The sequence below is a fragment of the Chiloscyllium punctatum genome, chromosome 22 (genome assembly GCF_047496795.1).
Source record: "Chiloscyllium punctatum isolate Juve2018m chromosome 22, sChiPun1.3, whole genome shotgun sequence".
Lineage (NCBI taxonomy): Eukaryota > Metazoa > Chordata > Chondrichthyes > Orectolobiformes > Hemiscylliidae > Chiloscyllium > Chiloscyllium punctatum.
In genome coordinates, this window is record NC_092760.1 from 21493923 (window position 1) to 21514766 (window position 20844).

The 20844-nt window shown below is 40.4% G+C and overlaps 1 protein-coding gene across 1 annotated transcript in view; it reads right to left on the reverse strand.

The window, feature by feature from the left end:
• The window catches only part of LOC140493877 (uncharacterized), a 183018-nt gene that overhangs the window by 83282 nt on the left and 78892 nt on the right, over positions 1-20844 (reverse strand). The window contains exons 15-29 of the mRNA XM_072592871.1: positions 18949-19075; positions 18161-18416; positions 18004-18056; positions 17341-17441; positions 14563-14714; positions 13379-13517; positions 12909-13019; positions 12626-12805; positions 12247-12486; positions 12001-12157; positions 10064-10192; positions 8137-8278; positions 7715-7758; positions 7419-7619; positions 282-332 (exon numbers count right to left, since the gene is read on the reverse strand). Coding sequence (XP_072448972.1) covers positions 282-332; positions 7419-7619; positions 7715-7758; positions 8137-8278; positions 10064-10192; positions 12001-12157; positions 12247-12486; positions 12626-12805; positions 12909-13019; positions 13379-13517; positions 14563-14714; positions 17341-17441; positions 18004-18056; positions 18161-18416; positions 18949-19075 — 2083 coding nt within the window. The remainder of the gene's footprint in view (positions 1-281; positions 333-7418; positions 7620-7714; positions 7759-8136; positions 8279-10063; positions 10193-12000; positions 12158-12246; positions 12487-12625; positions 12806-12908; positions 13020-13378; positions 13518-14562; positions 14715-17340; positions 17442-18003; positions 18057-18160; positions 18417-18948; positions 19076-20844) is intronic.

The following is a 20844-nucleotide window of genomic DNA, read 5'->3' on the forward strand; positions in this document are numbered from 1 at the left end:
TAAATGAAATACCTGCATTAATGATGCTCTTTGTGCAGGCAAAGTATTCATAAGATTTGTTCTTAAAAACTTTTCAACGAATTATAAAATGTAATGCACTTGAAATGTCAGGTTATGCTATTTGTATTTGATGATCGCAATATAATAAAATTTCCTACTTGTTTCCTTCAAAAGTCAGATGTGACACTATTCGAAACAGTTCGGTAAAACATGCAGTAATTGATCAATATTAACCATTATGGAAATATTTCACACTACAAATGATTTTAAAGTTTACTTACTGCTCAGTATTTTGCTGGTTGTGGGAACAGTTGAAGTTGATAACTTAATTGCTGAAAAAAAAAGAAAGTTTTTAAAACACAGAGATAATATCAGCTTTATCACTAAAATGGAATCAATAACTGAGGTGCAAAGTGAGGGTTGTGAAATAGTACATCCTAATAAGCACATTGATTGACATTGATTATTTGAACAAAAATGCATCTGAAGATCTGCTGAAACTTTCCATGTTAATCTCTTGAAAACTACCAGGTTTCCATGATACATGTGAAGGACAGAGGGCCAAGATGTGACAAGGCAAGAAAATGGATAATTGAGAGCAAGCCATCAACCTGTAATTTTGATAGCTGATGTCTAACTCCGTAATAATGCCTATCTCTGTTATAGTCTTAGTAGTATTGCTTCTAAAACCCTCAACTGAGCTTTCATGCTCAACTGTTTCAACACTTTGAACTCCCAACTTTCTTTCTTTGTAAATTTGAGCTCATTCAAGAAGTATCCAAGGCCATGCACTAAGACTCATTCATTTATTCTGACCGGATTGGCATTTGTTCTTGCAAAGTGTTGACCTGAAAGTTTTCATATGCATCCATTGCTTGTCTCTTCCCTAGCTATGTAACCTCCTTCAAACCTATAACCTTCCAGGATCAATGTTCTCTTCTAATTCTCACCAGTTACATATCTTAATCCTTCAACTACATAAACCCTAAAGTCTGGACTATCATTTCTTTTCAAATATGTGCTTCTTTATTTTTCACTCTATGGTTCATGCGGTCTGTAAAACCTACTTCTCTGACCAAGTATTTGGGCACCTACTATAATTTACCTCGGTGTTAAATTATGTACCAGTTTTGAAAGTTTTGTTGTGTGCTAAATCAATTCTTATTTTGGCTTCAAATGTTCAATTCATTGTCAGATATTTTATATCCCAGCTGACATTAATAGTACTCAGCATCTTAGATCCTAAAATGAAACTTTCCTGATGGTCTAGTGGCTAGAATTTGGCACTTTCACCACAGTGGTCCAAGTTCAAATCCCTGTCAGGGAATGGGAATTTATGGACTCTTTTAACCTGTATTGTGAAAACAGAATTATTTTAGAGCCCTCTTGTGGTACAGTGGTAGTGACCCTTACCCTGGATCAGGAGTCTCAGTTTCAAGTCCCACCTGCTCCAGTGTCATCTCAGACCAAGTTAATTGGAAAAATAGGTTAAATTAAAAAAAGGAGATCCCAAAATGAAACGTGGGTTGTTAAACTCTAACTTTGTTTTATTTTTAATTTCACCATGGGGACAGTCACTGAACACACACAGTATAGCTGTCAGCATAACAGAGAGAGCAAAATATTTACTAAACAAGCACAACACAAAATATTGGAAAGATTTAAATTTTGACATCAGAAAAGGATTCAAGTTCACAGTACCCCTTGAGATTGGAGAAAATTTTACAAGGTCTGCTGCAGATCGCCATTTATCTGGATGATCTGCTAATAACAGGGAAGACCAATGAAGAGCATACAGCTAACTTGGCCATAGTTCTTAGATACTGGATTAGTGGTGCTGGAAGAGCACAGCGGTTCAGGCAGCATCCAACGAGCAGTGAAATCAACGTTTCGGGCAAAAGCCCTTCATCAGGAATAAAGGCAGTGAGCCTGAAGCATGGAGAGATAAGCTCGAGGAGGGTGGGGGTGGGGAGAGAGTAGCATAGAGTACAATGGGTGAGTGGGGGAGGAGATGAAGGTGATAGGTCAAGGAGGAGAGGGTGGAGTGGATAGGTGGAAAAGAAGATAGGCAGGTCGGACAAGTCAAGGAGACAGTAACTGAGCTGCAAGTTTGAAACTAGGATGAGGTGGGGGAAGGGGAAATGAGGAAGCTGTTGAAGTCCACATTGATGCCCTGGGGTTGAAGTGTTCCGAGGCGGAAGATGAGGCGTTCTTCCTCCAGGCGTCTGGTGGTGAGGGAGCGGCGGTGAAGGAGGCCCAGGACCTCCATGTCCTCGGCAGAGTGGGAGGGGGAATTGAAATGTTGGGCCACGGGGCGGTTTGGTTGATTGGTGCGGGTGTCTCGGAGATGTTCCCTAAAGCGCTCTGCTAGGAGGCGCCCAGTCTCCCCAAAGTAGAGGAGACCACATCGGGAGCAACGGATACAATAAATGATATTGGTGGATGTGCAGGTGAAACTTTGATGGATGTGGAAGGCTCCTTTAGGGCCTTGGATAGAGGTGAGGGAGGAGGTGTGGGCACAGGTTTTACAGTTCCTGCGGTGGCAGGGGAAAGTGCCAGAATGGGAGGGTGGGTCGTAGGGGGGTGTGGACCTGATCAGGTAGTCACGGAGGGAACGGTCTTTGCGGAAGGCGGAAAGGGGTGGGGAGGGAAATATATCCCTGGTGGTGGGGTCTTTTTGGAGGTGGCGGAAATGTCGGTGGATGATTTGGTTGATGCGGAAGGTTTGTAGGGTGGAAGGTGAGCACCAGGGGCGTTCTGTCCTTGTTACGGTTGGAGGGGTGGGGTCTGAGGGCGGAGGTGCGGGATGTGGACGAGATGCGTTGGAGGGCATCTTTAACCACGTGGGAAGGGAAATTGCGGTCTCTAAAGAAGGAGGCCATCTGGTGTGTTCTGTGGTGGAACTGGTCCTCCTGGGAGCAGATACGGCAGAGGCGGAGAAATTGGGAATATGGGATGCATTTTTGCAAGAGATAGGGTGGGAAGTGGTGTAATCCAGGTAGCTATGGGAGTCAGTGGGTTTGTAAAAAATGTCAGTGTCAAGTCGGTCGTCACTAATGGAGATGGAGAGGTCCAGGAAGGGGAGCGAAGTGTCAGAGATAGTCCAGGTAAATTTAAGGTCAGGGTGGAATGTAACGGAGGAAGAGGTGGGGAGTGGTGCCGGTGTAATTACGGAAGATCAACTGTTCTACATAGCCAACAAAGAGACAGGCATAGCTGGGGCCCATACGTGTGCCCATGGCTACGCCTTTGGTCTGGAGGAAGTGGGAGGATTCAAAGGAGAAATTGTTAAGGATGAGGACCAGTTCGGCCAAACGAATGAGAGTGTCAGTGGAAGGGTACTGTTGGGGACGTCTGGAGAGGAAAAAACGGAGGGCTTGGAGGCCCTGGTCATGGCGAATGGAGGTGTAGAGGGATTGGATATCCATGGTGAAGATAAGGCGTTGGGGGCCGGGGAAACGGAAGTCTTGGAGGAGGTGGAGGGCGTGGGTGGTGTCTCGAACGTATGTGGGGAGTTCCTGGACGAGGGGGGAAAGGACAGTGTCAAGGTAGGTAGAGATGAGTTCAGTGGGGCAGGAGCATGCTGAGACAATGGGTCGGCCAGGGTGGTCAGGCTTGTGGATCTTGGGAAGGAGGTAGAACCGGGCAGTGCGGGGTTCCCGGACTATGAGGTTGGAAGCTGTGGGTGGGAGATCTCCTGAGGTGATGAGGTTCTGTATGGTCTGGGAGATGATGGTTTGGTGATGGGGGGGTGGGGTCATGGTCGAGGGAGCAGTAGGAAGAGGTGTCCTCGAGTTGGCGTTTGGCTTCAGCAGTGTAGAGGTCAGTGCGCCAGACTACCACTGCGCCCCCTTTATCCGCTGGCTTGATGGTGAGGTTGGGATTGGAGCAGAGGGATTGGAGGGCTGCGCGTTGTGAGGGTGAGAGGTTGGAGTGGGGGAGGGGGGACGACAGGTTGAGGCGGTTAATGTCCCGGCGGCAGTTGGAAATGAAGAGGTCGAGGGCAGGTAATAGGCCAGCGTGGGGTGTCCAGGTGGATGCAGTGTGTTGGAGGTGGGTGAAGGGGTCCTCGGAAGGTGGGCGGGAGTCCTGATTGTGAAAGTAAGCTCGGAGGCGGAGGCGACGGAAGAATTGTTCGATGTCACGTTGTGTATTAAATTAATTGATGCGTGGACGGAGGGGGATGAAGGTGAGCCCTTTGCTGAGGACTGATCGTTCGTCCTTAGTGAGTGGGAGGTCTGGAGGGATGGTGAAAACTCGGCAGGGCCGGGAGCTGGGATCTGTTGCGGGTGTGGAGCTGGGAGTGGGGTCGGAGCCAGTACCTGGAGTGGGTGTGATGGTGGACCATAGTTCTTAGATGTTTGTCCAAGGTGTTCATATGCCCAAGTGACCCGCTTAGGCTACAGACTCAAGATAGGGTTACATCTGTTAGAAAATGAAGTGAGGGCAATCAAAGGTGCCCCAGCTCCCATGTTTGTTCTGGAGCTTAGGTCACTCCTTGGATTGGTGATTTACAGGGAGTTCTTCTATAATGCGATGGTTGTGTTCTTGTGCAAGCACAACATTATAGAAAAATCACGCTTTAGAAACAGCACTTAAACTATTGGCAATCTAATTGCGTTACAACCAGCACACTTTTAAAAGTTCGTACTTTAGAAACAGTGCTCCCAATTTGTTCATCGAATTACAGCGAATTCGCGTTAAGGAAACATGCATTATAGCAGAACGACCTGTATTACAAAACGTTCATACACATCCTGGCCTCCATCCTGGCACTCTTACATCTACTACTGAAAAAGGGTCAGCCTTGGAAATGGGCTTGTAGCCAAGACAGAACCTTTATGAAAGTGAAGAAGCAGTTGTCACTGCTTGAGGTGTTGGCATACTACGACCCATTGCAAGATATCATGATGACATATGATGCTTCTCTGTATGGTATCGAGGTAGTGTTGGCGCACAGATGTACTATGAAGGTGAATACCCAATGGTGCATGCTTCCTGGAATTTGGCTGATGCAGAGAGCAAAACTGCCTAGATAGAGAAGGAAGGTTTGGTGGACATCTTTGGTGTGAGAAAGTTCCATCCAATTTCTATCCATCAATTGGTAATAACAGACAACAAACCCCTGCTACCACACTCAACAAGGACAAGGCTTCAGGTGAAATAAGTGCGTACAATTGTAAATTAGAACAACATAATTGAGTAGCAAATGCAGATGCCTTGAGCAGCCTCCTACTGACGGATATGTCACTGGTGATGCTGCCACTAGAAAAGTCCATTCTGGTTTTAAACTTTCTGGACACCTTTCTGGTCAGTGCTGACAATATCATACTTTTGATACTAAAAAATCTGGTCCTGGCAAAACTAAAACAGCTGGTGGTGATGGGGACCGTCACAATCAAAATTGAAACCTTTCTGCCTGGTGAGACCCAATCACCAGAGAGAACCAGATAATGGCTAAACTTCACCAGAAGTGTGCAAAATCAATATGTCGATGAGAAGTTGTGTCTGGTGGCCAAATTTGGGTGTAGACATAGCCACTTTGGTGGGGCAATGCCCAGAGTGCTAACAAGGACAAAAATTACCACCAGCAGCTCCCCCACATTCCTGGGAATTGCTGAGTAAACCCTGGACTTGGTTACTTGTCAATTATGCCTGCCCTTTCAAGGGTTTAATGAGCATAGTCATTGTGGATGAACACTCAAAATTGTGGAATGTGCATAGAGATCATTTATCAAATACTGGGACTGTGATAGAAAAGGAGCAAGTATCTTTTGCAGTACATGGGCTCCCAGAAGTGTTGGTTACAGACAATGGGGAACTTGAATATTTCCTAAAGTTTAATGTCATGAGGCATTGACAGCTCCATATCATCTATTGCCCAATGGTCTGGAGGAAAGACCAGGCCAAACTTTGAAGGCAGGCTTAAAGAACCACCCAACAGCTTTACTCAATGTCAAACTGTTCTGGTACCTACTTCATTATTGGACCACTCCTCATGCAACTACAGGGTTAGCTCCAGCAGAGTTGCTACTTGGGAGAAGATTCAAAATCAGTTATATCTGATCTTTCTGGACCTGGGAGCGTAGGGTGAACCAGCATTGGGAATGCCAATGCCAGACAAAAGACCCCTCTAAGCAAGAGAAACAGTCTACTTCAGGGGACAACGTTTGGTACAGAAACCACTGAAATGGCCTTGCATGGGATCAGGCATGGCCAATGCAAGGTCAGATCCCACGACATAAAAAATTTGGGTAGGTGAGCTGGTCCTAAACAAGCATGTGGACCACATGAAAGCTGAAAACTCAGAAACTGAGCAGAAGCAAAACACACCCAGCCACTCAGGACAGCTGGAAAGGCTGTCAGAATCCATGTCTACTGTTTAAGAAATGGGTGGCATCGTGACTCAGTGGTTAGCATTGCTGCCTCACAGTGCCAAGGAGTTGGGTTTGATTCCACCCTCAGGCAACTGTTTGTGTGGAGTTTGCACATTCTCTCCCTGTCTGTGTGGGTTTCCTCCAGGTTTTCCCACAGTCCAAAAGTGTGCAGGTTGGGTGGTCTGGCCATGCTAAATTGCCTGTTGTGGCCAGAGATATGCAGGCTAGGTGGATTAGCCATGGAAATTGCAGGGCTACAGGTATCGAGTAGGGAGGTCTGGTTCTGCAACTTAAGGATTCTATGATTCTATGAAATCTTTGAGTCTGAGGTGGACATAGTGGGTTTGATCCTTTACTGCCCAAAGAAGAGGGTGAATTTCTTCCAAGATGCTCCAGGCACAAGAGGTGGACAGGTGGATCAGAGGTTCAGTTCAGAGGGTAGAAGAAGCTATATGTGTCAAGGACTATGCATTTATAAATAAAGGGTGACTTGATAATGGGATACTGGCCTGTATGGAGTTATTTCAGATGGGATCTAGGGAGTACAACCAGAGCCATGTCCTTGGCATTGTGGGTGGAGTTTAGAAGAATGATGATGATGATGAAATAGGCAGCTACATACATGGTCTCAATCTTAGTGACAAAATACAAGCCATGAGTTCCTAACACCCGCTGTTGGAAGTGAGGTCAAGAATGTTTAAGGGGGAAATTGAGAGTAGAGAAAACAGTGCTGTTGGTTATCATTGCAGTCCAATATGATCTTGGAGTCGTGAGCAGTTTTGGCAGAGGGAAGACCTGACAATGTTTGTTGTGATCCAATCAGGTCTGGTGATAAATGCTAAATTGTTTTCATGCTTTATGCATTCAAATTGTCAGTGATCTGCCAATCAAATGATAATGTAGCATGATAATTTAGTGAATCCATCAGTTATTACTTGAAGAAGGCAGAGTACTCTACCCTTAAAAGGACATGCAACTATATTCTATTTCCACCTTTGAGCAGTTTGATTATCAATCAAAAAATGAACACAAAAATGTTACCTGTACTGGCTGTGATTGAAAATGGCGAAATAGTCAGTGGTGTTGTTGTGGTGGTACTAGTTGGTGCACAAGGCCTTATTATTCTAATAATTGTTCCATTGTCAGCACAATATGCCACAATGCAATCTCCTAGCCCATCTGTTATATTGTAGATAACTTCATTTGGATGGTACACTGTGCCATTGTATATACAAACACAAGCTATAAAGAAAGAAAACACGGGGTGATGTGAAAATTTATATATTGTTCTACATAATTAACATACTTTATAGCAAAAAATTGAAATTAATACTTACCACTGCTGTCGTTCATGCATTTAATACCTTCTGGTGTGCACAAGCTGAAGAAAAAAGAACCCTTGGTTTATTATGAGTTTTACATCATGGTAGTGAATAGAATTCCTTGCATTTGTAACTCATATGGCATATTACCATACCCTTTGAAAGCTACAAAGCATTTAAAAACTAATCGATTCATTTGAAATGCAATCACGGTTGTAATGTAAATGAAATTAATACTCTAGCATTCTTTCTAAAATGGTGCTAGCCACAACAATTTTGACAAAAGCAATGGTAAAAGTTACTTATATTGAACTTAAGTATGGCAATAAAAAAAGGTCAATGGTTGGAGCGGGATTTCCACCCAAAAATGTTTGACTCAGAATGTACAATTTAATGTCTTAGATTATTTAAAATGCAAACAAAATAATAATAAGTACCATTTCTCACAGTTGTTTGTGGTTTCAATAGTTTCGTTAATTTCATAATATTTTCCATTTTCATAACAGCCACATTGAGCAACACACTGTTTTGAATGTTCATCATAGATGGGTGTATTTTCTGGACATTTGGGATAACACCCTAAAAAAAACACAAAAACAAATAATTGTTTTTTCATGCTATTGAATTAAATAAAACAAATAAAGTTGGTACTGTTGAGTAAATTTACTTAAGATTAACCAGTTTTTTAAAAAAAACTTATTTATATTAGTTTTGGAAGAAATCTAGTTGTGTACAAAACAGTTGAAGTGGTGATGGCTGTTATATTGTGGAGTAAGCTCAAGATTGCAAACATCCCCTGTGAGCATCTAAATGACACAGTGAGCGCTGACCTGATTTAAAGCTACCCTTTGCCATTGGGAGCTTGAAATAGGAAGTTACTTACCTGATTTGAACTTAACATTTTCCCATCATTTTTGATTTTAGTACACAACGTCACTTCCAGAAAGTGAGGCACCTCGTAAACATGTCAGAGCCTCCCTATCAGAATATTAACCAGACCTTGAGCAGTGAAACTGTCACAGCTTTCCAGCCATGGGGAGGAGCAAATCAGCAGCTGATCCGAAGGACAAAAATGCTTTCCAGGTAAAACGAAAAACATTCCATTGTGGTTCCAAAGAAGGAAAAGCACTCCATCATGTCCCACAAAGAATGTTGAGTCACCCTTGGCCCAGATGTTTCCAATAACAACAACAACTGAGACTTTCTTGAAGTACCCTTTCTGTTATGTTGGAAGTCCCTCTTTACCCTTCCATTCACATTCTGTTCAGGAGTTAATTCAGCAGCATTTCAATCAAATTGAGGCGTTCAGGTATGTCAGATGCACTTTTTGCTTGTTCTAGCTGCTTCAGTACCCACTCCAGGACCAATTCAACATTAATAAGTTATATCTGAAAGCAACAAATAGCCTTAAAGTAAACCCAGTTAAGACTAGAGGCTAAGTTCCTGAATTCCAGCTATTGGCAGGAAAGTCAGACTGTTGGCTTTGCATCTTAATAGTTCACAAAAATCTCGTTATGCATGATCTACAGACAAATCTTCTGGGGTGGGAGCAGAACACTGAAATTAACCTGAAGCCAATAAAACAATACAAACATGTTGTCAAGTAATACTGTACACAGTTTTGCAGTTACATCGTCCATAAAATTCCTCATGCTGCTTCAAAAATCCCAACAGTGTGGAATCAGGCCATTCAGCCCATCATGTTCACACTGACCCTCCGAAGAGTATCCCACCTAGACCCACTCCCTACCCCGGTAATCCTGCATTCCCCATGGCTAATTTACCTAGCCTGCATATTCCTGGACACTATGATCAATTTAGCTTGGCCAAACTACCTAACGTGCACATCTTTGGACTATGGGAGGAAACTGGAGCACCCGATGAAAACCCACACAGACAGCCACCCAAGGCTGGAATCAAACCCGAATCCCTGGATCTGTGAGGCAACAGTGCCAGCTACTGAGCCACTGTGCTGCCTATTAAAATGGGAATAACCTTTCTATCAGCATTACTTAGTCAGAATTGTGTTGGGAAGACCATGTGCACATACAGATTTCTGTCTATTCGATACCAGACTGTCTAATACCACTGCCTATGGACCAATATTAGTGCGGCGAGACACACCACTTTCTGTAAGTTACTGTTTTGTTTTGGCTCTTGGCAGTTCTGCAATATATTTGCTTTCATTTACAATCTGGGATTAGACTGGAAACTATAATATTGAGACACTTTGAGGTGTATTCCTGCATTTAAAAAACACTATATACAAATAATTAGTCGCCATTGCTGTTGATGTAATTTTAAAAAGCAGCAAAATATTCTTGTACTGTATGAAACTTTTAGAACAATCAAAAGGCAGTTTACCTTCTAACTGGTACGTGATGTTGCAGAGGCCAAGTGGGTTTAGGCACGATTTAAAGCAGGGGAATCCACAAGGATAATAATGCCATTCACACATTTCAGGAGAAGGGTTGTAGAAACTGCAGTACATGGCTGATAGAGGAGAAAATAGATATTCATTGCCTAATACTTGATCGTAAAAGTTTACAACGTACTTCAGGATTTAATACTCCATAATAATTATCCTCTTGTATCTTTTATCTTTCCTTTAGTACTGTTTTCTCTTTCTCTTCAACCCCCAAGCAACTTCTTATACCACTCAATTTGTCTTTCCTTCTGTGTTGATTTTTCTCTCTTTTTTACTATTCTTTGCATTCACTAGGCATCTTTCTGTATTTCTATACTGGTATTAATGACTATCCGTTATTATCACATTTTTATCTTAACATTATTTGCTTGTCTGTAGGTATTTTCCTGTTGATGGCATTTGCTGATGAATCATCAGTGGTGATCATTAATATACATAAATAATTAGTAACAAAGATACATCTTATTAGGTGATCAAATTAAAGTGATGTATTCTATTTGACAATGCTTAAATATAAAAAGTTGACTTAATTAATAATGCAAATTTTTTTTCAGAAATATGTGATGCATGTTTGTTTTTGTTTAGGAATACATTTATACTTATCATACAATGTCACCGCTAGACACATGGCGACTTGTGAGTACCAAAACAACACCTGGAAAATCAGGGACTCCTTACTTGAGTGAGGTTAATGAGTACTATTCTGGTTGGCAATTAGTAACTAGTGGTGTGTCTCCAGGATCAGTGTTGGCACTGCAATTATTTACAATTTATACAGATGATTTGGAGTTAGAGACCATGATGAGTATGTCAAAGTTTGCAGATGACACTAAGATGAGTGGCAGAGCAAAGTGTGCAGAGGACTGTGAAACATTGCTGAGGAACATAGATACTTTAAGTGAGTGGGTAAAGGTCTGGCAGATGGAATACAATGTTAATAAAAGTGAAGTCATCCATTTTGGTAGGAGTAACAGTAAAAAGGACTATTGCTTGAATGGTAGCACGCTGCTGTCCAGAGGGGCCTGGATGTCCTTGTGCATGAATCACAGAAGGTTGGACTACATGTACTATAGGTAATTAGGAACGCAAATTAAATGTTGTCCTTCATTGTTAAAGGGATTGAGTTTAAAAGCAGAGAGGTTATGTTGCAGCTGTATTGGGTGCTGGTGAGGCCACACCTGGAGTACTGCATGCGGTTTTGGTCTCCTTACTTGAGAAAGAATGTACTGGCACTGGAGGGGTGTAGAGGAGTTTCACTAGGTTGATTCTGGAGTTGAGGGGTTTGGCTTATGAGGAGGAGCTGAGTAGACCAGGATTATATTCATTGGAATTTAGAAGAATGAAACATAGAAACATATTAAATTATGAAGGGAATAGATACGATAGATGTAGAGAGAATGTTTCCACTGCCAGGTGGAACTAGGACAAGAGGGCATAGCCTCAAGATTAGGGGGAGTAAATTTAGGACTGAATTGAGAAGGGTTGTAAATCTATGGAATTACCTGCATAGTAAGAATTAGATAAGTAGTTCACGGGGTAGTTCGGTTAATGTTTTTAAAGCTAAGATAGATATTTGTTTGTACAATGAAGTAATTAAAGGATATAGTGAGAGGGCAGGTAAGTGGAGCTGAGGCCACGAAAAGATCAACCATGATCTTACTGAATGGTGGAGTAGGTTTGAAGGGCCAGATGTTCTTAGGTTCCTTATGTTCAAAGCAGACATTTAAGCTAGGGCCTTAAGGCAGGGTATTTTCAGACACCAGGCAATATTGTAATCAAACAAGAACTATAAAAAGAAGACATATAAACCTCTGGTAAATATTAAATTTTAAAAACTTGAATGTTTTGTATGTTAATGTTACCATAAACTTACGACAGATTTCAGGGGTCCTCCAGTCAATGCACACCCCAGTTTCATTGCAGGCAAAAGCATAGGCAGCTACAGCAGTGCAAAAACACTCACAATCTCCACCACTGTCACAAGAACATGAATCATGGACACAAGAATCATAAAACGGATTTGGATCAACCTGTTGATACAATAGGTTACTAAATATATAGACATTTAAAAAGAATGATATAATATGAGGAAATTTTAAAAATGAGAAAGTTACACAACCATTTTATGACAATTTGCAAAGATGTCACTTGTAATTATGGAGCATTGCTTTTGTGCCCAGCCTTTGCGGTGTGGTTTCTCAGTGCAAGGGTCATCATTGGGCTCAGCATCCGGGCAGTTAGCAGTTAGCTTCCAGGAATTTCCAAACTCAATTACATCAGCAACAACAGACTGGCTTCTTGTCATGAAGTCATTGTTGGCGTTTCCATCAAAATTGCCACATAAGCCACAAATATAACCCTGGAATCACAGAGTAATAATCATCCATTTATTGAGATCAGGTCACTTTGTTTCCATTTAAAAACTGAGGTACATAATTAATATTTTTGGCATATTGGGATAGATATTGTCTTCTGATTGTTGATAAATTTAATCATACCTGGTAAGAAGGGCTCAACTTAATAAAAACACTAGTCTTTTTGTCCCATATCAGAATCAACCCATTGTCAGCTTCCACAGTCAGATAAAGGCCAAGAATACGGATAGTGAAAGGGATCTTGTTGTTTTCATTCCTCTGAATTATTTTATGTTTTCCTTCAGCTAGTTTCAATTCAAAATTCTGAAGCAAGATATAAAGGGTTTCAGTACAAACAAATGCAATCAAGATGCATCTACAATGAGTTAAATGTCAGCAAAATATTCTAATACTAAAAAGATACTACCTCAAAGAACAGTTTGATTGATTTAGAACATGTTGTTCCAGTTGTTCCACAGGGAATGTTTTCTGTAATTACGCTGAAGGTACCATTGGTAAGATTATCTCCACAGTAATCCTGAAAATAAATGCATAATTTGATTATCTTAAAAATAACATTCTTGATATTGCAGTATTAAAACAGCTTATTGTATTAAACATGATGCAGATCCTCATGGGACTGATGTTAATGCCATAAAATGGAAACTGAATTCACCCCATTGCACAGTAGCAAGGTTTGTTTAAATTTAAGCCACATTGGTGGTGCAGATTTGAGTTTCAATATAGGGTAAAGAAATTTAGTGAAAGAGTTACCTCAGGATATTTGAGGTATCTGATTCACTACAGAAATCTGGAAATAAAATTACTAGCCCTCAGGTTTTTAGATCCTAGCTGAGAATATATCTGAGCCAAGAAATAAGATAGTAGAAAACGTACCTGTGCAGCAATGTATTCACAGTTCCCATCAAAATTGTAGCGCTTGCCATCAAATGTAATGTAGTGACCACTCCCATATATTGTACATGCTCCAAAGCAGGGAATATTTGTACAGTCCCAGCTGCCTTTCTGGCAAGTACTAAATAAATTAAAATGATTTGAGACCAAAATGCAGAAAACATCATCTTTTATCCAAAAACTTCAAAAGGATACTTATGATTAAAAGAACTATATATTTTAACTTCAAATTCCTTCATATTCAAGTTTGAGAAGTTTGTTAAAGGTTGTTAAAGCTTATTTTCCAAATAGTCTTGGGGCCAGAATTTGCACTTGTGGACAACTGATGGTGTGCAATTACTTAGCTCATATTTTGCTGGAATTGTGAGTTGATCATGAAGTGACAATAGAAGTTGATTGGCAGTAATTGACATTGACCGCAATGTTAAAAAGGTTACTTATGCTTGTAAATATCAAATGAAAATTCTGTGCTGAGTTTAACGGGCAGTTAGTGTGTAAATGCAGTAACTAGGCCCTCTGCTGAGGTCGTGTCCCTATCCTGGACAGGGAGGATCAGGTTTAAGTCCCACCTGCTTCCAGAGATGCATAATAACATCTCTGAACAGGTTGATTGAAAAATAGGTTGAATTAAAAAAATGTAGTGACAAGGCCTTCTTCTTATGCAGTAGTAGTGTCCCTACCATTTGACCAAGAGACCTCGATCCATGTCCCATCTCCTCCAGAGATGTATAATAACATGTCTGAACCAGTTGATGAGAAAAATAGATTAAATTTTTAAAAATTAAATGTACTAACTGGATGAAATTCCTGGGAAAGTTATGGGCAAGATGTCTCTTCTGTATAATTAACAATATAAGAAAAATATCAATAAGTTGCTGGTTGATGTTCATTCAACTGGCATTATTCTTTTTTTGCATTGTGTATCTTTTGACATTTCAGATGTGAACAGCAGATAATATAAAAATATTATAATACAATAGGACAAAATACATGGAATAAAGATATTGACAGAATATCTACTTTTACATATATATCATGTTTTATTAACTGTATAATTTTGATAGCTCAGATTTACAAAAGGCTTAGAAACCGTTTATGTTTTGATGTGTTTCAATAACTGTAGATTTCAAATAGTTAGATAGATATTGATATAGTTATAAAATTACCAAGTGTTACAATCAACTGAGATTCTGCTTCCAGGTGGATAATGAAAATTATTGTGCACACAGGGGCAATTCTCTTCAATAACACAACTTCCATTTCTGTCGTCCATCATCCCCTCAGGGCAAACACAGCCTGACACACATTTCTCACTGTACTGTGGAAACCAGGAAAGATAGGTTTTAGACTTCAAATTGATAACAGAAAAAAAGTAAATTGTTATCTCAATTCTTACAGTTTACCATATTAATTGTCTGGTAGTTATCTTTAGTTTTGAGGTTTGGTAATCTGATATCAGATGGCTTATCTACTGTTCTCCCTTTCCAACATTTCTCTCCTTGTAACTCAGGGAGAGAATTAACAAGCAGCCAGTCCAACGTTATTAATTTTGCCTATTCAATAGGCAATATTATTTCTTGTTCAAAATAATTTTTTTAGAACCTAACTGCATACGTATTCTGGTAGCTTCCATTTAGCTATGTAGAATTATATGTATGAAGTGAAAAGATATGAAACTGTAAGGCATAAGTCATTTCTTTCCTCATGACAAGCGTGTTACCAATATTGGAATTTTAATGAAAATGAGTAAAGTCCATCTTTTTTGATTGATGAAATAACTTTACCTTCTTATCACACACTTTGATTATTTCTTTCTCCAGAATTGTATTTGTTAACTCCTGCTTTCAATTAGACTGGTTGCTTCAATATTTATGCTATGAACTTATTTCACAACTGTTAATGCTTTGGGTGAAAATGTTCTCTTGACTTGCAAAATTTTAACATGTTTCTTAGAACCTGAGCCTGCCTTCATAGAAAACAGCTCTTGTATCATTCTGTCAAAGCTACTGATTGTCACCTGAATATCTTATGTTTTCAGAGTGGGATATGAAATAACAGCCTTGTAACTAAAGAAGCAAGACAGTTTTAAACAGCTAAGGCTAGAACATTTTCCATGTTTCATTTGTCAATACGCCTAAATAACTCTATCACTTGAAGGTCAAAGTACCATATATTCCAGGGAACGTTTTAATATGCCTTCTTGTAATGACAGACCTGTCTTTTTTGACATACAACTGGATAGTATATATGATGAGTCTCAAAATTCTAATTTTAAAATTACTTTCATACACTCAGAAGAAGTAGGGATATGACTCAAGATCTCACAACTGCTGCCGAGCTACACTTCCCCTTTTGCAAACAAAAACACCTCAGCCCCACAAAACTTCCCTTACTGGCAGTCAAGCATTTTCCAGACCACTCAATATTTGACCGTTGAGTAAGCTGAATGTGGAGCCGTTGCTGGAAAAGGATGATTTCATGATTGTCCATGGACCATGCTACAAATCACCAAGACTATGGTGCATTTCTGTCTCTCCCTCTGTTCGACATAATTTCTTCCTTCTGTTCCTCCTACAGACCAAGGGATAGCCCGAACAAGATTCCCATTCTCATACTTTCTCCTGCTGATTCCTACAAGATCTCTAAAAGTAGCAGAGCAGCCACTCTGTTTAGGTGAAGTCATCAAAGAATTCCCAGAATACATATTGATAAAATGACATACAAAGTCCTCCAAATATTTTCCAAAATTCTTCCATAAATCCTCTTCAATGCAATGTAATCAGTTGACCTCAAAAGTGAAGAGTGAAAGTTGGGCACAGCTAGGTCTATTTCAAGTCTTTGCCAACAACTTTCTTATTCCTGCTCAACTAGTTGCTCTTAGGATAAGTTGTATACTACAGAACTAAAAATAAGTTTTTGGCACAGTAGCAATACCCCTGCCTTTGAGTGGAGTTCAAGTCCCATTGCTCCATAGGTATGTCATATCACATCTGAAAGGTTGATTTTTTAAAAATCCATTAAAGCATGAGACAGTAAAATGTCTTACAGTTTTATTAATGAATATTAGGAGTCAATTTAGTTACAATCAGAGTGTTAATCACCCTCATGCCAGCCCATGCACCTAGCATATTTTGTTATAATGGCATTGTGCACAGAAAGGTCTGTAGGCATTGTTGCTGCCTACAGACTCCAGCTTGGCCACGTCGGAGGTGTTTTAGGCTTAAAACATTGGCACAGAAATAGAAAAAACTCATCCCTAATGTTGGTGCAATTTTTAAAGCATGACAGTATTCTGAGATTATAAAGTTGTAAGTTAACAGGTGGCAGACTCATTTCCACAGTCCATAATCACATTAATTTACTTATCCTAATTCTGTAGTCAGCTTAGTAGCAGAATCAAGTAAGGATTTGATTGCTTAGCTCGATGTGGTTAATGAGGAAAATTGTTTTGATATTATTTTTTAATAAATCTGTTCAGTAATGTTGTTACACTCCTCTGGAGTAGTGGGCTATGAATTTGGGTCTCCTGGTTCAGAAGGAGGGTTAATAGCAGTGTACCACAAGAACCCTAAAAAATATCAGGCTTTTTTTCTAATCAACCTGCTCAGAGATGGTATCACATACCTCAGGAGCAGATGGGATTTGAATCTGGGCCTTCTGGTCCAAAGCTAGGGGCACCACCACTGCACCACAAGAACCCTCACAAAATTGCTTTCATCTGAAGTATTCTTATATTTTGCAGCTGGGTTATAATTTACTTTCGGCTGTATTCATAAGACTTAAATATTTAAGCAGAAATGGACATTTGAGAATGGTTTAAAAAGTTACTAATGCTAACTGATAAGGCTGACTTTATGATATTTCTTTGCAATGAATGCCATGGTATGTGTATAAATTAAAGAATTACGATAAATCCTTTTGAAAATGAAACACAAGAAACCCACACAGTCCAGATTTTGGTTTCCACAAGTACGACGACACTCTGTCCCTGTTGTGCCTGGCTCTGTAGTATTGCAACTTAAATAGATCTTGGGTGGAAAACATTCTGTAAAAAGAAAGACAAAAAACATGCATTTACATCATGCTGTTCATAACTATCAGATATCCTAAAGCACTTTGCAGTCAATTAAATATTTTTGATGCATGGTCACGACTATAACGTAGAAAGCCAGCCAATTGTTCACAAATTGTTCAGCTTTCACAAAAAACAGGATTCTGGTAATGACCAGATAATCATCCTTTCTAATGTTGATTGAGGGATAATCACTGACCAGGAAAATTGGTACCTCTTCTGTGATTCTTCAAATTATGTCATGGGATCTTTTACATCTACATGAGAAGAAAAGATTGGGCCTTGGTGATATTTTGTCAAAAAGGCAGAACCTCCAACAGTGTAGTGTTCCTTGAGTTCCTTGAGTATTGTATGGGAGTGTCAGTCTTAATTTCTTTGTCTTAATGGAACTGGGTTTCAACCGGTTGTGACTCAAATGTTGAGTGTGTTACTGACCGTTATGGCTGACAGATCACAAAAGTTTGTAAATGTCTGCCATGTATTAATGGTTAAATTAACAAAACAAATATAATTTAAATTGGATAGCAAAACTTACTTTGTATTCTATACAGTGATACAATGCATTGCATTTTTCCATCTTGACACACGCTGTAACAGATTAGTAAAAATATAAGATAAAATTTTATAAGTATCTTTTTGATCATAATTTTTGTGCAAAATTACTACAGTAGCCAAGTGGCCAGTTAATTTACCAATGTGTATCCCCTTGATTAATTATCTCTCCAGCATTTAAGAGGGTGCCCTGATAGAGGCATGGACACTCAGCTGAGGGCACACATCTGCCTTTTTCATTCATATACATTCCATCAGCGCAGCCACATCCATCCACTGGCACGTGTTGGATTCCACAGGTAATATCCTTCTCACTCAGAGAATGGCATGTGCGCTTGCAACTTTTCACATCAAAACTGTATATTAGTGTCTCTGGACAGGTCTTCGTGTAAGAGTCTATAACAAATTTATGAAAACAAATAAGAAAGGTCAATGATTTGAAAGGACTAGTATGCCGCAGCAACTTGCAGTAATATCTATTAATCCATATTAACAGTTAAAGACTGAGTTTCACTGAAGTCTTTGTGTGAAAATATAATGATGTCTCAGAAGTTTTATATTTAGTAGTACTCATTTTTAATTCAGACTCTTATTATTCAAACTCAAAACTTACATCAGATGTGACTTGTACACACTATTCCATCCATTGGATCCTAATTCAGCAACAGCTGGATTCTTGCATTCTCATCCTTACTTTCAAATGCCTCCATGGCCTCGCAACTCCTTATCTCTGTAAATGTCTCTGGCTTTATTATTCTCTGCACTCTTCCAATTATAGCCTGTAGCACATTCTGATTTTCATCAGCCCAGAGATGTGTTTCCGTTTGCCAACCCTGTCTAATTTCCATCAGTCAATATTCCAGGACAAGTATATTTGTTGTGGTTGCATCTAGATTTACTAAATAAATATAAAATAAAGCTTACTTACCACATACTTTTGTCCGCCAATGAGTTAACATGACCCCTTTGCTTGCACAAGCTCGAACATATGAATATAGTGCAGAACACATGCAGTCCTCATTTTTATCACAGTTGCAACTGTCATACATACATTTCTAAAGAGAAGGAGAAGGAGGGTAAATTACTTCTCTTGGGGAGAAGGATGTAGGTAAGATGCAATGGCTATGTCTTTGTGCTTTTAAAAATGTGGATTGAAGTGAGAAAAGTACTGTGGAAACCAGTGGAAGGATCGCTGCATGTTTTGAAAAGCAAGAAACCTGACACGTAACAAAGTTTGCAAAAAGCTGTTTTAATACATTAATTGAAATGTTTGCAGATGAATAGGAGCCGAAGGATTGATTCAGCTGAGTGGCATCACAAAATTGATTTATCTAAGGATCTGTAACCAATGTTGATAACAAAAGTCTTTTGCCTGCCAATATACATGTAATTGGTTGTCAAATAACTCAACAGCTTGGGACTTGGAACAAAATATTCAAAAATTATTTGATCTCTATTAGCTCATAAGAGGCCTCTCTGTTTTCTGCAGTCAAAACCATTTGTCAGTAGCAGCAACAGTGAGAGGAGTGACAGTGAGGGTCAGGGGCATGCCAGGAAGTCTGTTTGGGAATTTAGAACAGTGAGGATGGTGGTTAGGGCAGTTGAATGTTCCTGCTGCAAAATGTGGGAGGTAAGATCACCGCTAGTGTTCCTGCTGACTTCATCTGCGGGAAGTGCACCCAATTTCAGCTTCTCAAAAACCACGATAGGGAGCTGGAGCTGGATGAACTTCGGATCATTCGGATGGTGGAGGGGGTTATTTAGAGGAGTTACAGGGAGATAGTCACACCTCAGGTATAAGAAAAAGACAGATAGGTTACTGTCAGGGATGGAGAGGGAACCGGCAGGCAGTGCAGGGAACCCCTGAAGCTGTTCCTCTCAACAACAAGTATATAATTTTGGATACTGTTGGGGGGATGACAGGTCTCTGGCACATAGTCTGTCCCTTTTGCTAAGAAGGGAAGGGGGCGATGAGCAGAGCATTAGTCATTAGGGACTCCATACTTAGGGGGACAGATAGGAGGTTCTGGGGGAATGGGAGAGACTCATGATTGGTGTGTTGCCTCCCAGGTGCCAAGGTTTGTGATGTCTTGGATTGTGTTTTCAGGATCCTTGAGGGGGAGGAGGAGCAGCCCCAAGTTGTGGTCCACATAAGTAGGAAAAGGAATGGGTATTTAAGGCAGAAATCCAGAGAGCTAGTGTGGAAGCTCAGTGCTAGAACAAACAGAGTTTTTATCTCTGGTTTGTTGTCTGTGCCACGTGCTAGTGAGGCAAGGAATAAGGAGAGAGGGGAGTTGAACACGTAGTTACAGGGATGGTGCAAGAGGGAGGGTTTCAGAGTCCTGGATAATTGGGGCTCAATCTGGGGTAGATGGGGCCTCTACACCTGAACCAGAGGGGTACTAATATCCTGGGGGAGAGGGGTGGAATTTGCTAATGCTATTCAGGAGGGTTTAATCTCATTCAGTAGGGGGATGGGGACCTAAATTGTAGTTCCAGTGTCCAGGAGGTTGAGAGTAGTGAGGTTAGAAATATGGTTTTAAGGTCGCAGGAATTAATTGGCAAGCAGGAAGGTGCTTTGAAGTATGTCTACTTCAACGCCAGAGACATCTGGAATAAGGTGAACTTGCAGCATGGGTTGGTACCTGGGACGTTGATGTTGTGGCCATTTTGGAGACATGGATAGAGCAGGGATGGTTGTTATAGGTCCCAGGATTTAGATGTTTCAGTAAGAACAGAGAAGATGGTAAAAGAGGGAGATTGTGCTATTGTTAGTCAAGGTCTCCTGAGGTAGTATGGGCTGAGGCTAGAAACAGGAAAGGAG